The sequence below is a fragment of the Mesocricetus auratus genome, unplaced genomic scaffold (genome assembly GCF_017639785.1).
Source record: "Mesocricetus auratus isolate SY011 unplaced genomic scaffold, BCM_Maur_2.0 Super-Scaffold_100013, whole genome shotgun sequence".
Lineage (NCBI taxonomy): Eukaryota > Metazoa > Chordata > Mammalia > Rodentia > Cricetidae > Mesocricetus > Mesocricetus auratus.
In genome coordinates this window covers 38,793,925-38,811,596 of record NW_024429196.1, presented here as the reverse complement: position 1 = coordinate 38,811,596, position 17,672 = coordinate 38,793,925, and the positions used below count along the sequence as shown (strand labels likewise).

At 40.0% G+C, this 17,672-nt stretch overlaps 1 protein-coding gene across 7 annotated transcripts in view; it reads left to right on the top strand.

Moving 5' to 3' along the window:
• Positions 1-267: 267 nt before the first annotated feature.
• The window catches only part of Hecw1 (HECT, C2 and WW domain containing E3 ubiquitin protein ligase 1), a 279,382-nt gene continuing 261,977 nt past the window's right edge, over positions 268-17,672 (top strand). For 5 of the 7 annotated variants that reach the window (XM_040755624.1, XM_040755621.1, XM_040755623.1 and 2 more), the window contains exon 1: positions 268-653. In XM_040755624.1, coding sequence (XP_040611558.1) covers positions 624-653 — 30 coding nt within the window. In that variant the 5' untranslated portion in view covers positions 268-623. Of the gene's footprint in view, positions 654-1,585; positions 2,042-17,672 lie in introns of those variants that run through there. The other 2 variants (XM_040755620.1, XM_040755622.1) reach the window with 2 other exon arrangements.

Here is a 17,672-nt window from a genome sequence, read left to right as displayed (position 1 = left end):
GAGATGACAAGAATGGTGCTTAAAATTGAGGTAAGAACACCTGTCACAGTATACCTACCTAGGTTTGTACTGAAAGGAACACATTATTTGCATACGCACAAAGGGATTGATGAGCCGTGGCTGGTGCAGGATAAGCCCCGAACGCGTGCTGGGTACTGGAAGGATGGGGCCGGGTGGTAACAAGAATCAATATATATTTACTATGGGGGCGAGGAGGAGGTGCGTGAAGCTGCAGGGCGGAGCAGAGCTACAGAGAACAAGCCTGGCTCCTGGTTGGTCCTGAAGTCTGGTTCCCACAGAGGAGCAAGCAGGAAGGGAGGGGATGCAGGAGGGAGGATAAAGCAATAAAGTGTGCTGCGTTGCCACGCACCGGGAGCCCTTGCTAGAGCCGCAACACCACGCGCCTCTGACCCAGAAGGCCCCCTCCTGGCTTGCACGGGTTCACCAGCGGGAGCTGCTCCAGCCTTGGTGGTGGCTCTGACAGCAACTGGCTCTGGATTCCGGACAGCCAGAATAAGGCGAAAGACGCTGACCGCCCAGGGCTCGCAAAGCGGGTCCTCAATGCTTGGCACCTATGTAAGCCACGTGCGACCCCCAGTTCTAACCTGCGTGCTGACCGGAGCATGATCTGTGTCCAGTCGGAGGCTGCCAAGGTAAGCAGACACCACGCTCAAACCTCCAGCGCCCCCTCCCCCCTTTCTCGGGCGGCTTCCTCACCCCTATGAAGCCCCTGCAGCTCCCTCCCTCCTACAGCCGGGATCCACCCTTCTACCCACCCTCTTTCTTCTCCCGCGAGGTTCAATTGTTGGCTTGGGGTGGGTCGCCGCCCAGGCCAGGATGGCATCCCAAAGCTTGGGTACAGCAAGCTGACCCGGCCCTCCTGAGGGCCCCGGAGAGAAACAAAGAAGCCCCCAAATGGGTTCGCAGCGCCTCCTCCGCCCCTGGGCGCCCTCCCAGTGGCTGGGAGATGCCAGGGGAGGGGGCGGAGAGACCTACGTAATCCCCCCTTCCCAGCCCACACCCGCTGCTTATGAGCCTACGCTTGGGATGGGCTTTTAGACATTGTATCCCCTGGTCTCCGCTCGAACTCTCTTGTGCTTACTCAAGGGCTCTTGCAGCCGGTGGCCAGGTGCAGTCCCCTGGGTGGTGACCGGCTGGGAAGATGCGCGGTGTGGGTGTTCCCCAGGCGATTCCCTATCCCTGGCTGGCTGTGCCTCTCAGCTGGGCCTGCCACCTGAGTTTCGGCGGGAGTATCTGGTCATTTCGCCCACCCTACTGCTACCTGCACATAGGCGGGAAGAGGGGCTGGGGTGGGGTGTAGGCAGGGGGCGCTGGGAAAACCGCATCCGGTCCATTTTTGACTGGAGATCCGACACATTCTCCATACTTCACCAGGCCATGACAATGCAGCAAAATACTAGAACTCAAAGTGGCCCTCCATCCTCCGTTTCAGGGCTTTCTGACAGCCCTAAAGCCTCAATTTCCCAGGCACTGGACTAATTTGGGGAGTGCGGATGTGTGGGCTGTTCCTCTTGTGCACAGAGGCTGGGCAGGGTAACTTCTCTGCCAAATTCGGCGCATGGGGGTGGGGTGGGGGGAAGCTGGCAGGGACACAGGCTGCAGAGATGCCCCAGCTTGCTGTGGTTCCGGGCAGAGCTAGCCTCAGTCTGCATTGAGCTAACAGCAGATAGCATGCGGGGATTTTCCTTGCTGCAGAAGATATTTTTTGACGTTGCTGTAGTTTGGGGCTACTTCTGGAATCTGCAGTGGTGCGAGTCCCCCTTGTCGTCCTTCTTTCTTTGAAAAAGATAACTATGCTGTATTCAGCAGAAGTGGATATAGGAAGAACAGCATAGTTCAAAGATAAGAGGTGACTTCTTTTTCTCCTGGAATTTAAAAGGCGATTTAGGAGGGTAGGTGCCCTACCTGAAAAGGCCACCCCTTAAAAGACCCCAGCGGTGTTGCGTTCCAAGGCTTCTCAAGCAGGTGGCCAGATCTGCGTTTCTCAACAGTGGGACTCCCTCCGGCTGTGGCTATCACGGTAATTCACTCTAGCTTGGGGATTCATTTTGAAAATGTGTTTTCCACTAAGAAGGGATTACAATCCACATGCCTACCCTAATATGAATGTGTGTGTCTGTTTGTAGAGACGTTGATTATGGCAGAATTCCCTGTTGCCTGATTCCTCCACTTGCTACCTCCTCTGGAATGTGTCATTGGTAAAATGAAGAACTATTTTAATTCCTGGACCAACAGGCAAATTGAGGTGTAGAGCATTTCTTTTAACAAACCATGTTCTGACAGACTGACACTAGGGTCCCAATCTAGTGCACTTGACTTCTTTGCAGAGTGACAGGTCTCTTCTTGTGGGGGGAGGGATGGGTTTTCATTAAGACAATTGCCTAAATTTATTCAGATTGTGACATTATCGACGTGGTTCAGGAGGCCACATCCTGAGCCGGAACAGCGTCTCATGCAGAAGGACTGCAGCTGCTGTTATTTGTGGATATAGCATCATTCTGCTCACTTCTTTCACACTTTGGCTTTTAAAGATGGCCTATTGAAGCTTTGCCGCCCGTGCTTTAGCTATGCCGATTAATGAAGAAATACCTAAAGGAAATATGTAATCATTAGAAGAAAACCCTTAGTTTCATTCCTTTAGTGTAAAGTGAGTTTGTCCAGTTAATTCTATAGTCCCCTCTAGTTCCAGCACTCTTTGATAACTGATCAAGGGGGCAAGAAATGTTACCCAGGTTAGGAAAGAAAAGTAACTATAGCCCAAACAATGGAAGTAAACTATGGGTTTGTTATAGACCTTATTTTTACATCTTAAAAAAAATCAACTCCAGTGTCTGCACTTTTTCCATAAATTAAATTAGCTAATGGCTTAAAACAGATAAATTCTAGTCCACTAGAAGATTTCACAGGGGTGGGGTGCTGGGGAGCAGTAAGAATTTAAGTGTGTTGTGTAACAGGTTCTCTTTAAGATTTAATTGTTCATTATAACCTCTTGTTTGATAATTGAGAATTAACTTTTCCAACTACTGGTTTCTGTTTGCTTGTTTCTAATGAAAGCATAGACACATGTGTTGTCTTGTGCAGTAATTAACAATAACATCAGGTTTATTTTCTCTGATAGGATTTGATATTGTTCATAATACATGCTAACATTTGCTGCAGTTTTGATAACGAGTGAGGCAATGATAAAACTAAACAGGCAAATAAAGAGTTTTCATTTACTTCAGTGATTATGAAAAGTTAGACATGGAAAGGCATTCTAGCTTAGATACACAGAATACCACATTTGAGTACTAATTTCCTTAAAAGGTACAATTAAAATAACATCCTGGAATAACAGTACCCTCTAGGCATAGTTTACTGGTTGCACATAGCCATTTCATCCACACAGCTAAGTCAGTACTGATCAAACTGCAGGTATACAAGTTGTGAATGTGCTACAGCTTCCTGGTTTAAATGTTTGTCTGAGCTTCTTCTTTGGAACAAGGGCACTATCAGACTTACCCCTCATCCCTGCAGCACCTTGCACTTTGTCTGGTTCATGATCTGTAGTGAGCAATGTTTACAAAATGGATTTCAGGTCATGGAGATGCTCTGTAATTGTTTGGGCAGGAGGTAGGTGGGTATTTTCTGCTTCATGAGTCAGTTGGAAGAATTGGAGGTGTTATGTAAGATTCTTAATGGAAATGGTAAGCAAGAACTCAAATCCAGGCCTTTCAGCAGGTGCCTCTGAGGGAGCATTTACTCGTCTCCAGAAAACAAACAAAACTATGAAGAGAGGACATAAAATGCTGTAGGGTTGGGTTATTTAATTTTTTTTACTTGAATGATCTATATTTGTCTGTTTTGACAAAAGTTAATCTGGTCACTGCCTTTGTTCTGTCTCAGCTTTGAAGGAAAACTGTTTGGTCTAAGTTCTGTCCTCTAACTTGTATGTAAGCAGGACAAAGAACTGCCACCACTTCTCCATCAAGTTTTGCAAGGATGACAGACATATTCAGGAAATAGACTGACCCATATTTGGGCAAATCACATTTAACCACCATACACTGTATTTCTGAGATGACCTAGCAGTTAGAGACAGACATGTTTCCTGGGCCAGCTTACTTAGACGGAGTCTTCTTGTAGGTAGATTCTTGAATGGACAGGTGTGACTTACAGACATTGAGACTTCTTACTTCTCTTTCCAGACAAGGCAAGGCATGTTAGGAAACCAGGAGGCCCAGTCCCCTGTGTACTTCCTGCACTGCAACTCTGAGTAGCTTCTTTCAAGTCGCTTGTCTCCTTTGTGATTTACTTTCTTCTTTAAAAATAGGAATTTTAACCAGACAACACTACAGACCATCTTGAGACCATGATTCTGTTTGTTTTATGCCGCTGAACTGAGCAAACTGGAGGATAAAAAGGAATTGATAATTCAATTATGATTTTAAATTTATGTCTTATATGTACATAGAATAACTTAAGGCTACTAGTGTGCAATGCATGTTTTCTAGTAATCTTATTTCTTATTGAGCTTTCTGTTAATCCTGTTCTCTGTGGATACCCATAGTAATTCTTTTCTAATTTTAAAACTAACTGTATTGTGCTAAAGAAAGGACATCCTTGACACTTCTTGTTCCTACAGTGCAATGTTGAAAACATGTACAGTTTCAGAATGTTTAGAACTTTGGGATTTGGTAGTCAATGCACTGATTCCATCACCATCCAGGGTGTTTTCTGAGTGATCTGTGGTCAAAGGTGTCCCCCTGAGAGTCACCCTTTTCAGTTTCTCTAATTTCCATGTTCCTCCTCATGTTTCAATTCAACCTAATCTCCTGAAGCAAACACCTTCCTTGTCTCCCCTGGGCTACACCAAGGGAGCTGTGAGAGTCCCGTAGCTTTCACTTGCCTTACTCATTTCTGCTTACGAGGTTTGCTTGTAACCATCACTTTTCCAGATTAGGCTACTGTGAGGTGGAGAGACAGTTGGAGTTCTCAAGGATGTGGCAGTATTCCTGTGTTTTCACAAACTTTCAACTCCACCCAAAGTATAAATTCCAGCCATCTTAAAGCCTCTTTTAGATATTTTAGAAAACAGAACAGTATATTGATGATTTCATATGTCCTGTTCCATAATGAACATACATGGGGTTATTAGTAAGTGACTCTAGTCTTCTGTGGCATGGACACTGGAGGAGAAAATGACAAGTGTTCAGTGTAAAATGATGATAATACCATGGTTATTGATGAAATACTTTAATGGCTACTAGACTTCTAGGTCACTGAATTTCTATGGCAACAATACACATTCAATCTGAGCATTGTGTGACTGGAAACCATACTTTTCTTGATTTATCAACCTAAAGTTGGATGCACACAAAAGACAGAAAAATAAAAATATAGTGTGCAGATGGGTTCTTCTGGTGATATCTATTTGCATGTGATATTTTTGGATGAATACAGTGGATGAAACTTAAGCCTGCATTGAGGGGAGGGAGGGGTGAGCTAGAGGAGGACACCATCTGTGCCCATGATGATGAACACCATCATGGAGACTTCATTTGGGGTCTCTTTTATGTCTTTAGTGGAACAGATTTTTCATTTCACACTTTCTAGATATATTTATATTGCACAGATGTCAGGGAAATATCATGTGTGTGAAAGAAAAATAAAAGGACCAAAATTTACTTCTATGACCAGGGATTATAATTCAATCACTTTGTCCTTAACACCTGTTTAAGTTGCAAGAATGTTGTCTGATTTTTCTTTGGGGCTTAAACCAGAGAAGTTCAAGAAGCAGAAATCTTTGTCAAATACATTATTAAAAGGCAGAGATTCAGATTAAGCAGTAAAAATATGGAGAAATAACACAAAAGACCATGCTTTGAGTGGATGAAACCTGTCGACAACTCAGCATTTTCCTTCCCCTAAGGCCAGCTGAAATGACCGCAGGATTTGGAGGGATGCTATAACTTGGTTGACAGAGTGCTTGCCTAGGATGCATGAGGCTACAGGTTCCATCTCAGTGCTGCATAAACCAAGAGTGGTGACACAAAAGCCTATAATCTTAGTACTTGGAGGTGGTAGCAGGCTTCCTTTTCAGCCACCAACCAGCTCCAAAATCATGATGCAGAGACTTAATATTAGTTATGAATGCTTGGCCTACCTTATAACTTAACCTGTTTCTCTTCATCTACGTTTTTCCTCAGGGATTTTTACATTTCTTTCATTCTGTATGTCCTACTTTCACTGCTTGCTCTGTGTCTGTCTGTCTGGCAGCTGGCTGGCCCCAGGTGTCTCCCTTTCATTCTCTTTCATTCTCTCTTCTCTTGTCATCTGTACCTATCCCCCTATTGGCCATTCAGGTTTTTATTAAGCCTTTCAGATGCCTTAGGCAGACAAGGTGAAACAGCAACACATCTTTATGTAATTGAACAAAAACAGCATAAACAAATGTAACACACCTTTACATAGTTAAAATAACATTCCACAACAGGAGGTGGGAGGTAGTACTGGTAAATTAAAAGTCAGCCTTGCTTACATAGGGACTTCCAGGCCACTCTGGGCTGGATGAGAACCTATCTCAAAACCAAAAATGAATACAAAGCCAGAAACGCCACAGCATGTGATCAGTAGGTTACTGTCCTCCAAAGGACCCCTGCTGCTCTTTACTATGTCTTACCCCTGTGCACAAGAAGGAAGCAGAGTCCACATAGCCCGAGTGACTTATCAGCTCTTCAGTGATGTGGAGAGTGGCAATGTGTCAGGTGCAGAGCCTGATTCAAATTTAGCTCTGGAAGTCTTTAGCCTTCTAAATATCTACGCCTTGCCTACCTCTGTGTTATACCTCACATCCTGTGACTAACAGATAAGACCAGAACTGATATCCAGTGATAAAAGTGCTTTGGTGTATGCTAATTTAACCAAGCACCATTTTCTGTCAATCAAAGGGCTAAGAATGTTGTCAGATAGCATCTGAGATCTATAGCTGAGATTCTTCTACTTCGCAATAGCCTGCCTCTGGATGTTTCTCCCAGTGCATTTGAGAAATGCCTTGATTTAGGCTTTTCTTTGTCCTGTTACTATAAAAACTTCATGGGAGCCAGGCGTTGGTGGCGCACGCCTTTAATCCCAGCACTCGGGAGGCAGAGGCAGGCGGATCTCTGTGAGTTCGAGGCCAGCCTGGTCTACAGAGTGAGTTCCAGGACAGCCTCCAAAACAATACAGAGAAACCCTGTCTCGAAAAAACAAAAAAACAAAACAAAACAAAACAAACAAAAAAACCAAAACCAAAACAAAACAAACAAAAAAAACTTCATGGAACTATTTTTTTTGAGGAAATGAAAACTAAGTTTATTTGTATCATCACACATCACAAAAATTAAGAATAGGGAGAAATAAACACTAAGTGCAGAATAAAATGATAATTTGACTACAAAGTATAAAGTCTGCCTAAATCTTATTAGAAATTGCTAAAAAGAAAAGACATATACCATGGAACTATTTCATGTTGGAAAAGGAATTGGGGGTAACCCAAATGTGTGTTCCTTGACCATGGTCACTTACATTTGGCTCCAAATTAAACTCTTACACTCTGTAAGGTGAGAGCTGTGTTTTTGCATGGACAGTTATGGCACCCAGTGTGGGACTCTGAGAGAATGATACACTTGACACAACAGTGGTTGCCTGGATGGAAGCAATGTACCTACAAAGCCCCATTCAGTCCAAGTCACTTGGAGTTATTTCCTCAGGTAGATAGTTGATGAGTTCTTCCCAGGGCTGTCTCAAACCTCCTTTGCATCAGTTGGATGGTTATTTAAGGTTTCTGTTTGGTAGACACCTTTTTTAGTTCACTTTGCTTTCAAAGTTGAAAGCATCTCTTTAGTTTTGTTGTTGTTGTTGGTGGTGGTTTTTACGAGTCAGGGTTTCTCTGTATTGTTTTGGAGGCTGTCGGTCCAGCCTGGCCTCGAACTCACAGAGATCCGCCTGCCTCTGCCTCCCGAGTGCTGGGATTAAAGGCGTGTGCCACCACCGCCCGGCGAAAGCATCTCTTTAGTTTGTTTACTTTAGAAGCGTTTTGGTCTAGTCATTTGGTGTGGTTTTGTTCGTTTGCTTGCTTGCTTTCAAATCTCCAAAGGTAGCATTCTGGATTCTGACCCAGCTTGTCAGTTTTGTTCCATTTTAAACCTTTGAAGATATTGTGGTTTCTGGTTTGTTTTGGTTTGGTTTTCTTTGCCTTTGGAGTGGTTTGCTGCATTTCTCCTTTGTCTCCTAATACTCTTCAAACAACAAATTCTGCCCCCTTTTGGTGGCTTCTGCTTATTGCACACTTTAGCTCAGGAAATTACTGAGTACCTGATCATAAAGAAACAAAAGGTGAGAGACGCCTGTGTTCTCCTACTCAACAGAACTGTCTTTTCAATGGCCTCAGGGAAATCCAACGACCCTCCTGCTCCTGGGTCAGAAGGAACTTTATTACCTGTCTGGAAACACATCAGATTTGATAACCCATTGTCTCTGAGCACATCCATGTCTTTATAAATGTGCTGGATAACCCGAAGACTGAGGGGAAGAGGACGAAGAGTGACAAGTGAGACCCTCAATGGTCAAAGCAGCATGTAACCCTGATCCAGAATGGGAATCTCTAGTTAACACTGAGAGGCTTGAGTTTTACTGTTAGGAGAAAGGGAGAAAGGCAGATGGGGTGAGGGGACAAGGTTTCCAGAAAGGAGGAAGTGTTTAGAGATAAACTACCATCTGGTACCCCAAGCAGCTTTACATTTGTAACTACAAACTTTCAACTCACAAGTGTTTGGGAAAATGGGGAGGTCTTTATGTTCTCTGACTCTTTGTTTTCCTGTCCATGACCTTTGCCTTCTGTAAAGATGGTAACTTAGACAAGGAGAGATCTCTCTGCTGTTGCTTTCTCTATAGCTTCTGAAGAAGAGGCTGCCTTCTATAATGTTAAGGCCAAAAGAGATAAGTTTAAACTCTGTATGTTTTCACTTTATGGGAGATTTTTTTAAAAGCAGAAGCTGGAAAGATGGCTCATGGGCTAAAGGCATTGGTAGCTCTTCCAGAGGACCCAGGTTTGAGTCCCAGGACCCACATGGTGCTCAAAATCAGCTGTAACTCTAGTTTCAAGGGATCTGATGCCCTATTCTTGCAACCATAGGCACTACATTCATGTGGTGCACGGGCATATGTGAAACCAAAGCACTTATACACATAAAATAATAAAACAACTTCAAATGAATAAACTTTCTGCTTTAAAAAGGTACAACTAGATTGCATGTAATTGTGTCATGTGTCTCTGTGATAACTGTTTTCATGTATCATTTCTGTCAAAAGAAATTTTTAAAAACTGTGACATACCAGTTTTTTAACTCATTTTAATTGTGTGCTAAAGCATTATTTTTGACATGCTTAATTAAAATACACATGTGTATATTTTAAAATGTGACTATTTTGGTAACGTACTGAAAAACCTGAGGAATATATACTACTTCATAAAGTTGGGTACTCAGAACATCTTAAAACTTTATAAAAAGGTACCTTTGGGTCTATCAGTTGTTTCATAAGACACGAAAGTGTTTATTGTTAATATAAAACAATATTCATTAGAGTCAGAAGATAAGTATTTCATTAAGCTATAAAATCTATATTCATAGATTTTGATATGATTTTCCTTCCAAAAGAGGAAATATACCAAGTAAAATTTTATTTCACACTTGAATAATAATCATAGGTAACATAGAAATAATGTTTCCAAATTTTCTTAATATTAAAATGTTAAATGTAAAGTTTTTATTAAGGTTAGACTACATATAAAATAATTGATATATATATATATTTATTAAAGATCTTTGCATTACATTACCTTTTCATAATGAAGACTACAGAAGATGTAAATAATTCCTCATAATAATAGAATTAAATATCTTTGCTTTTAAAATATTGCATATTTATGATTGATCATATATGCATATACTGTCAACATGTGTTTGTTTTATATCATTAACTTGGCACCAGATTGGCTAGTATGTAAGTGCTCGTATAAACTAACGTTATTAAACTGGCCCAATTTACTTTGACTCATTGTAAAACTAAAATTTTAAGGAAAATAGTACCAATTCCAATTGCCCCCAAAGACTAAGGGTGACCGCATATCTAGTATTTCAATTATTGGAATACACTTCTGATCTTTGTCTCAGTGCTGCTTCTATAACATGATTTATATTACTTGAAAATATAAATTAATTTAAAGAGATGATTACTCCTGATCCACAGTGCAATTTTTTTCTATTGGATAATTAATTGCCTTCCTTTGAGACAATAAACTCTTTGTTCCAAAGATTAAGTGGTTGACTTATCTCTGTGCTTTTATATGTGCTTTGTATGTGTGTATGTATATGTGTGTGTATCTGTGCATGCATATATGTGTGTATGTATATGTGTGTTTATATGTGTATAAGCATATATATGTGTGTGCATATATATTTGTGTGTATGTGTGTGCATTAAGGATATTTTTATCACTATTGACTCTTTGAAAACAAACGAATGAACGAACAAACTTTTCAAGATTCATTTCTTAGCCAAGCCTATGTAAGATACATCTCTAAACATTTTTCCCCAATGGTCATTTTTTTAAAACCAGCTTCACAGATGCAGTGACCCATAGTCAAGCACTGGGATGAGCTCCTGGAGTTCAGTGAAAGAGAGGGAGGAAGGATCATGTGAGCAAGAGGATCAAGATCATGGTGGGGAAAACCACAGAGGCAGCTGACCTGAGCTAGTGGGAGCTCACAGACTCTGGATTGACAGCTGAGGAACTGCATGGTACCTAACTAGGCCCTCTGAATGTGGGTGACAGTTATGTGGCTTGATCTGTTGGTGAGGTGAGCCACTGGCAGTGGGACCAGGACTTATCCCAGGTGCATGAACTGACTTGCCTCAACTTGGTATACCAGACTTTGTTGACTTTCCAAGAGAGGCCTTTCCTCCTCTGAGGAGTGGAGGAGATGGGGGGTGGGCAGGAGAAGGGGATGAAGGGAGAACTGGGGTTGGTATGTAAAATGAAAAGAATTCAATAAAAAAGTCTGCTTCAAGGCTTACAAGGTCATTTTAAGATTTACAGATAATCTTAGAATTTTACAACATAATAATATAATTGGGACAATTATCCATCTCTGTATTTTTAGTTTAAAAATAAAGATAAAATAGTTTAGGTACAATACTTGTTAAATGATTTACATACTCATTACAAATGTAAACAGGTGGCTCAGAAGGAATAAAGTAAAAATAATGTCAATGTTTTTATCCTACTTTGGATACCTGGATTTTTAAACTGACAAAAGTTTATTTATATCTTCCAAAAGAAACTCCATATTGGGGTACCTATATTTTTAGATCCAATTTCTTATATCAAAGAAAACAATTTTTCTATTAAAACATATATGCTATATTATATTCTTATCAAAATGCATAAACATATATAAACTAGGCACAACCATTTTTATTACTATGAAAATACAACAAATCCAGCACTGTAAATGGCTCTATAGGACACTTCTGTCTAACAAAGAAAGTAACTTTAACTCCATGTATCCTTCCTAGAAATATCCAAAGATCTTATGGAGGATCTTATCCAAATTATACAAAAGACATCAGTCCCTGCTGATAATAATCACGATATCTTATGTCTTAAGTACTGTTTATTGATTACATTGGTCTCTAAGGTGTCCTATTGTACAGTTAGATGTGACTCATACAATTAATGTCTGCATATTTCTAATAAAAGGAAATGGACAATACTACAATGACTCCTGGGTTCCACTTCCATTTCTGACCATTAAAATGAAAAGTAAGATTAGGTTATGCCTACAGGATATAAAGTTCTCATTTAAAGCCTCATATAAAGTCTGACCTCTTGCTTCTATCACTATTATTACTATTTGGTCCATTAAAAAGACAATCTTGCTGGGCAGTGGTGGCGCAAGCCTTTAATCCCAGCACTCGGGAGGCAGAGGTAGGCAGATCTCTGTGAGTTCGAGGCTAGGCTAGACTGACAGCCTCCAAAAACAATACAGAGAAACCCTATCGCGTAAAACCAAAAAAAAGAGACAATCTTGTTAAAAAGGAAGTTTAAAAAATACTATATTGTTATCTAATTTGTTCGGTAATGTGATTTTCCATTTATTGTACAAAATAAATCTGATATAATACAAATATAATAAAACAGATCAAGTCAGTATCCATAGAGAAGAGCTGTAATAATTTAAATATTGCAGATCAATCTTCCCCAAATTTATAGCTAGTCACTCCACATGAGCTAATAACTTTAAGGTCTAAATGGACGAAAGAAAAACTATGTTTAAAAGACGATAGATTTATTTAAATATTGTAAATATAAATAAGATAGTTCATATGGTAAAAATAACTGTAAATACAGGGAGAATGTATAGTTAAACTAGCTTTTTATTAAAATATGTAAATTTTGGTCGTTTAAGATGTGTATTTCTTTCATCTATTACCTTCAGACTAAACGATGTGCATAATTATTTTAAGTATAATAATCCTATTATATGTCACATATAAATGTTGTACCAGATAGAGCAGATGAGGAAAAAAACAAGTCAGATTTGGATCATTATGCTAATAGTCTTGATATAATCCAGGAGATTTTTTTCCTTAATGGCTTTACCAGTTATTAATGTTTCCTGAAGACTGCTGTCTTCCCTGTTACTGAACCTCATCTACACCAGATTATAGGAATGACTCTTCCTAACTACATGGGACATTATGTTATACTATTTGAAAATAATATATGAGCCCCCCCACACACACATACAAAGCACAGGATGTGATTGGTTCTGGAACTAGGAATGAGAACTATTGGGGAAAAGCTATGTCTACAAATGCCTTTTTAAACTGTGTTGCAGAGGCTGATTAACTGATAGCTTCAGAGGTTTGGAAAGGTTCTAAGCCCAGAGCCTAACACAATTCATACAGAGCTTTCTTTATCTCTCCATAGAGCTATTCTTTGCTCACCTCTGTGTTGAAGGGAGAAATAGGAAAAAACAGAGAGTGAACTTTAATTGGGGCAGGGCATCAATACAGAAAGAGATGGAGGAAGAAGGAGAAAAAACACAAAGGACGTCTGAAAATCCACAAGGAAACATTATTTATTTACCTAAAATTAGCATAACGCATATAGTCTATTTGTATACATGTGTAGTTTGAGTAAAGTTATCATAGTTGACAATGCTCCCCCACCAATAACCATAGACTATATGATTGCAGTAAGACTTTTTTTCTGGGATATTCAAAACATGTCTATGCAAATCAAAAAGGGAGTCTAAGTACAGATAGAGCATATCCAAACTTGGTGTACCAATGTGATTTATTGGGGTTACTTATAGGAACAGAGGAGCAGCTGCATAGCAAAGCCCACCACCACATGGGTAATAGTCCACAAAAGCTGGGAAACCTGGGGCAAACTGCACAGCCTGAAGGCAACTCAATAGGTGGTTAATGCTCTTTCTAGTGGGCCCAGCTGGTCTTTGTTTCTTCTAGGCAACTTGTCTGGCCTCTGCTTCTTTCTGGCTATAAGGTCAGACTCAATTGGCATCAAAATCATCTGGTTCCAATTTCAGCAGGAGATTTTATGATCATTGCTGACTTCATTAGTAACAATGGTCAAGAGAGAAGTATGGGGGGAGTTGGGGCATGGGAAAAGAATATAAGATTTTGTATTTAATTCTCAAAAAGTAAATTAAAACATCAAAAAATAATAATAGTCAATATCAAGCTAGAATAATTTTGTTTTGAAAAATTCATACAGTATGTTTTGAACATGTTTTCCTCTCCCCCAGTTACTCCCAGATTCTCCCCAACTTCTTAGCCACCCAACTTTACCCTCTTTCTCCCTCTCTTTTTAAAAAATACAAAAATCCCCCAAGAAACGCAAAAACACAAAAATGGAAATCAAAACAAGCAAACCAAAGACCAATAAGACAAAAACATTCCAAAGCAGAATGAAACAAAGTTGACAAAAATACCACTGAGCCCCTTTTGTGTTGACAAAAGGGAATGTGAACTACCCTGAATTGTGGTTGATATATCCAGGGAGACTCCACTGACTGATTTTCCTTTGTCAGTGGGTATCAGTTGTGATTAGCTTCTTGATTAGGGGTAGGAGACCATATCTACTCCCCCCTCTCGGTGCTGGGAATCCATCTGACTTGAACCTTTGCAGGCCTTGTGTGTGTTGTCACACTATAGTGAGTTCATACCTTCATCAGACCTGTTGTCTCTGGAAGACACTATATCCTTGGAGCCAACCATCTGGCTTTTATAACCCTTCCATTTTCTCTTCCACATAGATCCCTGAATCATGAGGGGAAGGGGTTTGGTGGAAAGTCTCATTTAGGACTGAGATTGCAAGGTCTCTCACTGTCAGCACTTTGACGAGTTGTGGACCTCTGTATTAATTCTGATGTAGTCAAGAAGCTTCTCTGATGTAAGTTGAGAAAGGCCAGGGTCTATGGCTATAGGAGTGTGTTATTAGGATTCATCTTACTGTTATGTTCCTTTAGCAGAATAACAATAGTAGGTTTCTCCATAGACCCATGATCTTTCCAGTCTCATCTATCTAGTCTCAAGTTCTTGGTTACTTTAGCAGTGTCAGGTATGGGTTCACCATCTCATGGAGTGGGCCTTAAATGCAGGCAGAAAGTGGTTACTTACTCTCATAGAATGTTTGCCACTATTGCACCAGTGTGACACTTCTAGTTAGACCCCAGCTGAACTAACCCACGTTCATTGATATAAGTAAATGTTGCTTTCATCAGTATGGCACTATCTCTCAAAGGAACTTTGCAAATATTTTCCATCATTTCATTCAAGGAAGTAAAATGTATCTTTTTTAAAAGCATATCTTTAGATCATGGTATGACATCTTTGGGGGAAAACAGTGATATCCAAGCTTTTATCTTCATCTTTTTCACAAGATACTCAAAATTATTGCTATGTATATATTATTATATATTATACTTTTTGATGTATATAATAAATGTTATTGGTGTTTTAAAAGATAAATGTGACCAAAGGATTCCTGGTTCACAAATCTAAGTAAGAATCTTATGTATATATGCATGTATCTTTAGACAAATACTACATATATACTCAAAGACAGGGGAAAGGGTCTGTTTCTACAATAACATTAAATAGCGATTATTCAACAGGTGAAGGTATTTTTCTTTTTCACAAATAGCATTTTGACTGCAATTGTTACTTTGTGGCACGATTTTCTCCCCAAGATTGTGTATTTATTGAACTAACTTTGCTGATTATGGACTAGCCTAAGGACAGCCTACATTTACATTATTTGTTTCTTGTTACTTCAATAGTTTTAAGACATTTTTAAAGATTTTGAATATTATGCTGAGCTATCTAGACTTTTGTTGCTATTATTTCCCTTATCTGAACATGAATATGACCTTTGAATTCCCATTTTTACCACAGGAAAACACTTCCCTAACATGTCTAGTGTGTCGCTTCTGTACCTTTATTATATTTATGTCAGGAATTTTATTATATATCTTGTCCTTTCTTTGCCTACTTTCCCCAAATAAAATCCCTAAGGGAACTTAGAAATATTTCCATCTTAAAAGTATTGTTTCCCAGTCTTCTTGTCAAGAAGGTATAGTCATATGACACACTAAATCTTATGAGCTATATTTGGGAATCAGTAGGTGGTGCTTCTGAGGGAGCTCTGTAGGGGAGCTGACTCATCTGGCAAGCTGTAGGACCTCTTTACTCTTCCACCATGTTAGATAGATATAGAATTTCACTGTGATGACTAGAATGGGAAGAGCCATCTTGTAATCTGAGGAAGGGAGCTAAATACTAAAGATAATGGAACAAAGGCTAAAATTTAGTCTGGATTCTGATGGTATCCGATGGCAGCCGTATCAGCCCAGATCTGTCCTTAAGGTGAAAGAAAAAATTAATTCTCTTGCCTAAGCAAACCCTGTGATTTTTCTTGGTGCCTCAAAAGCCTTCTCAGACAACAAAGGCATAAAGTATTTTATATAGCAATTGCTTTTTTATCCATTTTTTCTTTGTGTTTTCAGCTTTTTGTCTTTCGTACACCTCTAAGTTCATTTTCACAAAAATATGTTTATGGTTTTGTTTTTTTGGTTTTTCGAGGCAGGGTTTCTCTGTGGCTTTGGAGGCTGTCTTGGAACTAGTTCTGTAGGCCAGGCTGGTCTCGAACTCACAGAGATCCACCTGCCTCAGCCTCCCAAGTGCTGGGATTAAAGGCATGCGCCACCACCGCCCGGCTAAAAAATATGGTTTTGCATCTGTGCATTTATGACATTTCATTCAAGACACACAATAAGTATAATTTATAAGATTTTAAAGAACTGTTTGTTAGTAGAACATTTTCAAACTGCATTTTCTCTGGATTCTTACATTTGTACTCTCATTTGACTGTTAGTGGTGACATTTCCTTTTTTTTTCAGATTTTACTTTTGACAGTAAAACCAAGTTGATATTAACCAGGTAAACAGAAGTATGTATTTCTTCTGTTCTAGATTCCCTGTGGCTTTTGCTAGAACCAGAGAGCCTTGATACTGATTATATTGATATTGATGAGGGGATAGGTTGAGCTGTCTAGAAGCAGCCACTCAGTTTTTTGGCTTTATCTTGTGTGGTAGTTTGAATGAGAATGAACCCCATGACTCATATGTTTAAACACTTGATCTCCAATTGCTGGAACTGTTTGGGAAGGATTAAGAGGTGTGGCCTTGTTAGAGGAGGTGTGTCACAGGGAATAAGCTTTGAGGTTTCAAAAGACTCATGTGGTTCTGAGTGTGCTCTCTGCCTGCTGCTTATGGATTGAGATGTTAACTCTCAGCTGCTGTTCCAGTCAATTGCTGCCATGTCTTCACTCTGCCATCATGAATTCTAACTCACTGGAACCATAAGTCAAATTAAACTCTTTTATTAGTTGCCTTGCCTTGGTCATGGTGTTTTATCACAGCAATAGAAAATAAACTGATACATCTAATAAGACTCATTTTAAATAGGAATCTTCACAATGTTATATGTGGTTCTATGATCATAGGGAAGCACAACCATTTGCAACTGGTAATGAGAGGGTGGCAGACTTGTAGGACTATTCCATCCTCCATTCCCAAGTGAGGCTGATTTTGTCTCAGAGCAGAGAACATCCTTGCCTGATACTCTGCCCCAAGATGGTTTGGGATTAAGAGGCTCTTGCAAATTCCACAGGGTGTGGTTAGAGGCCACCTGGGAAGGAGAGCTTGAGAGAACAGGCAGGTCCTTTTGTGTGGGAGTGACAACCACTTTCTAATAAGGTATGGCCTTTGTCTTGGCTGCTCGTCTGAAATAGGAGCATGCTACATATAGCAGCTTCCACCTTTATAGTCTTTAAAAACTACCCACTAAGCACATCAGAGGCTTGCTATACAATGTACCCACAATGTAGCTAAGAAATTCTTCCCATTGATCTACAAAATACGATTCTACATCTCCAACAGCAGCAGGAGCATTAAAATTGAGTGATGTCCTCCAGCCCAGGATTTTCTTGATTTAACACTGAACCCACTGAAATTACAAGGTGTTGCACATGAAAATTCT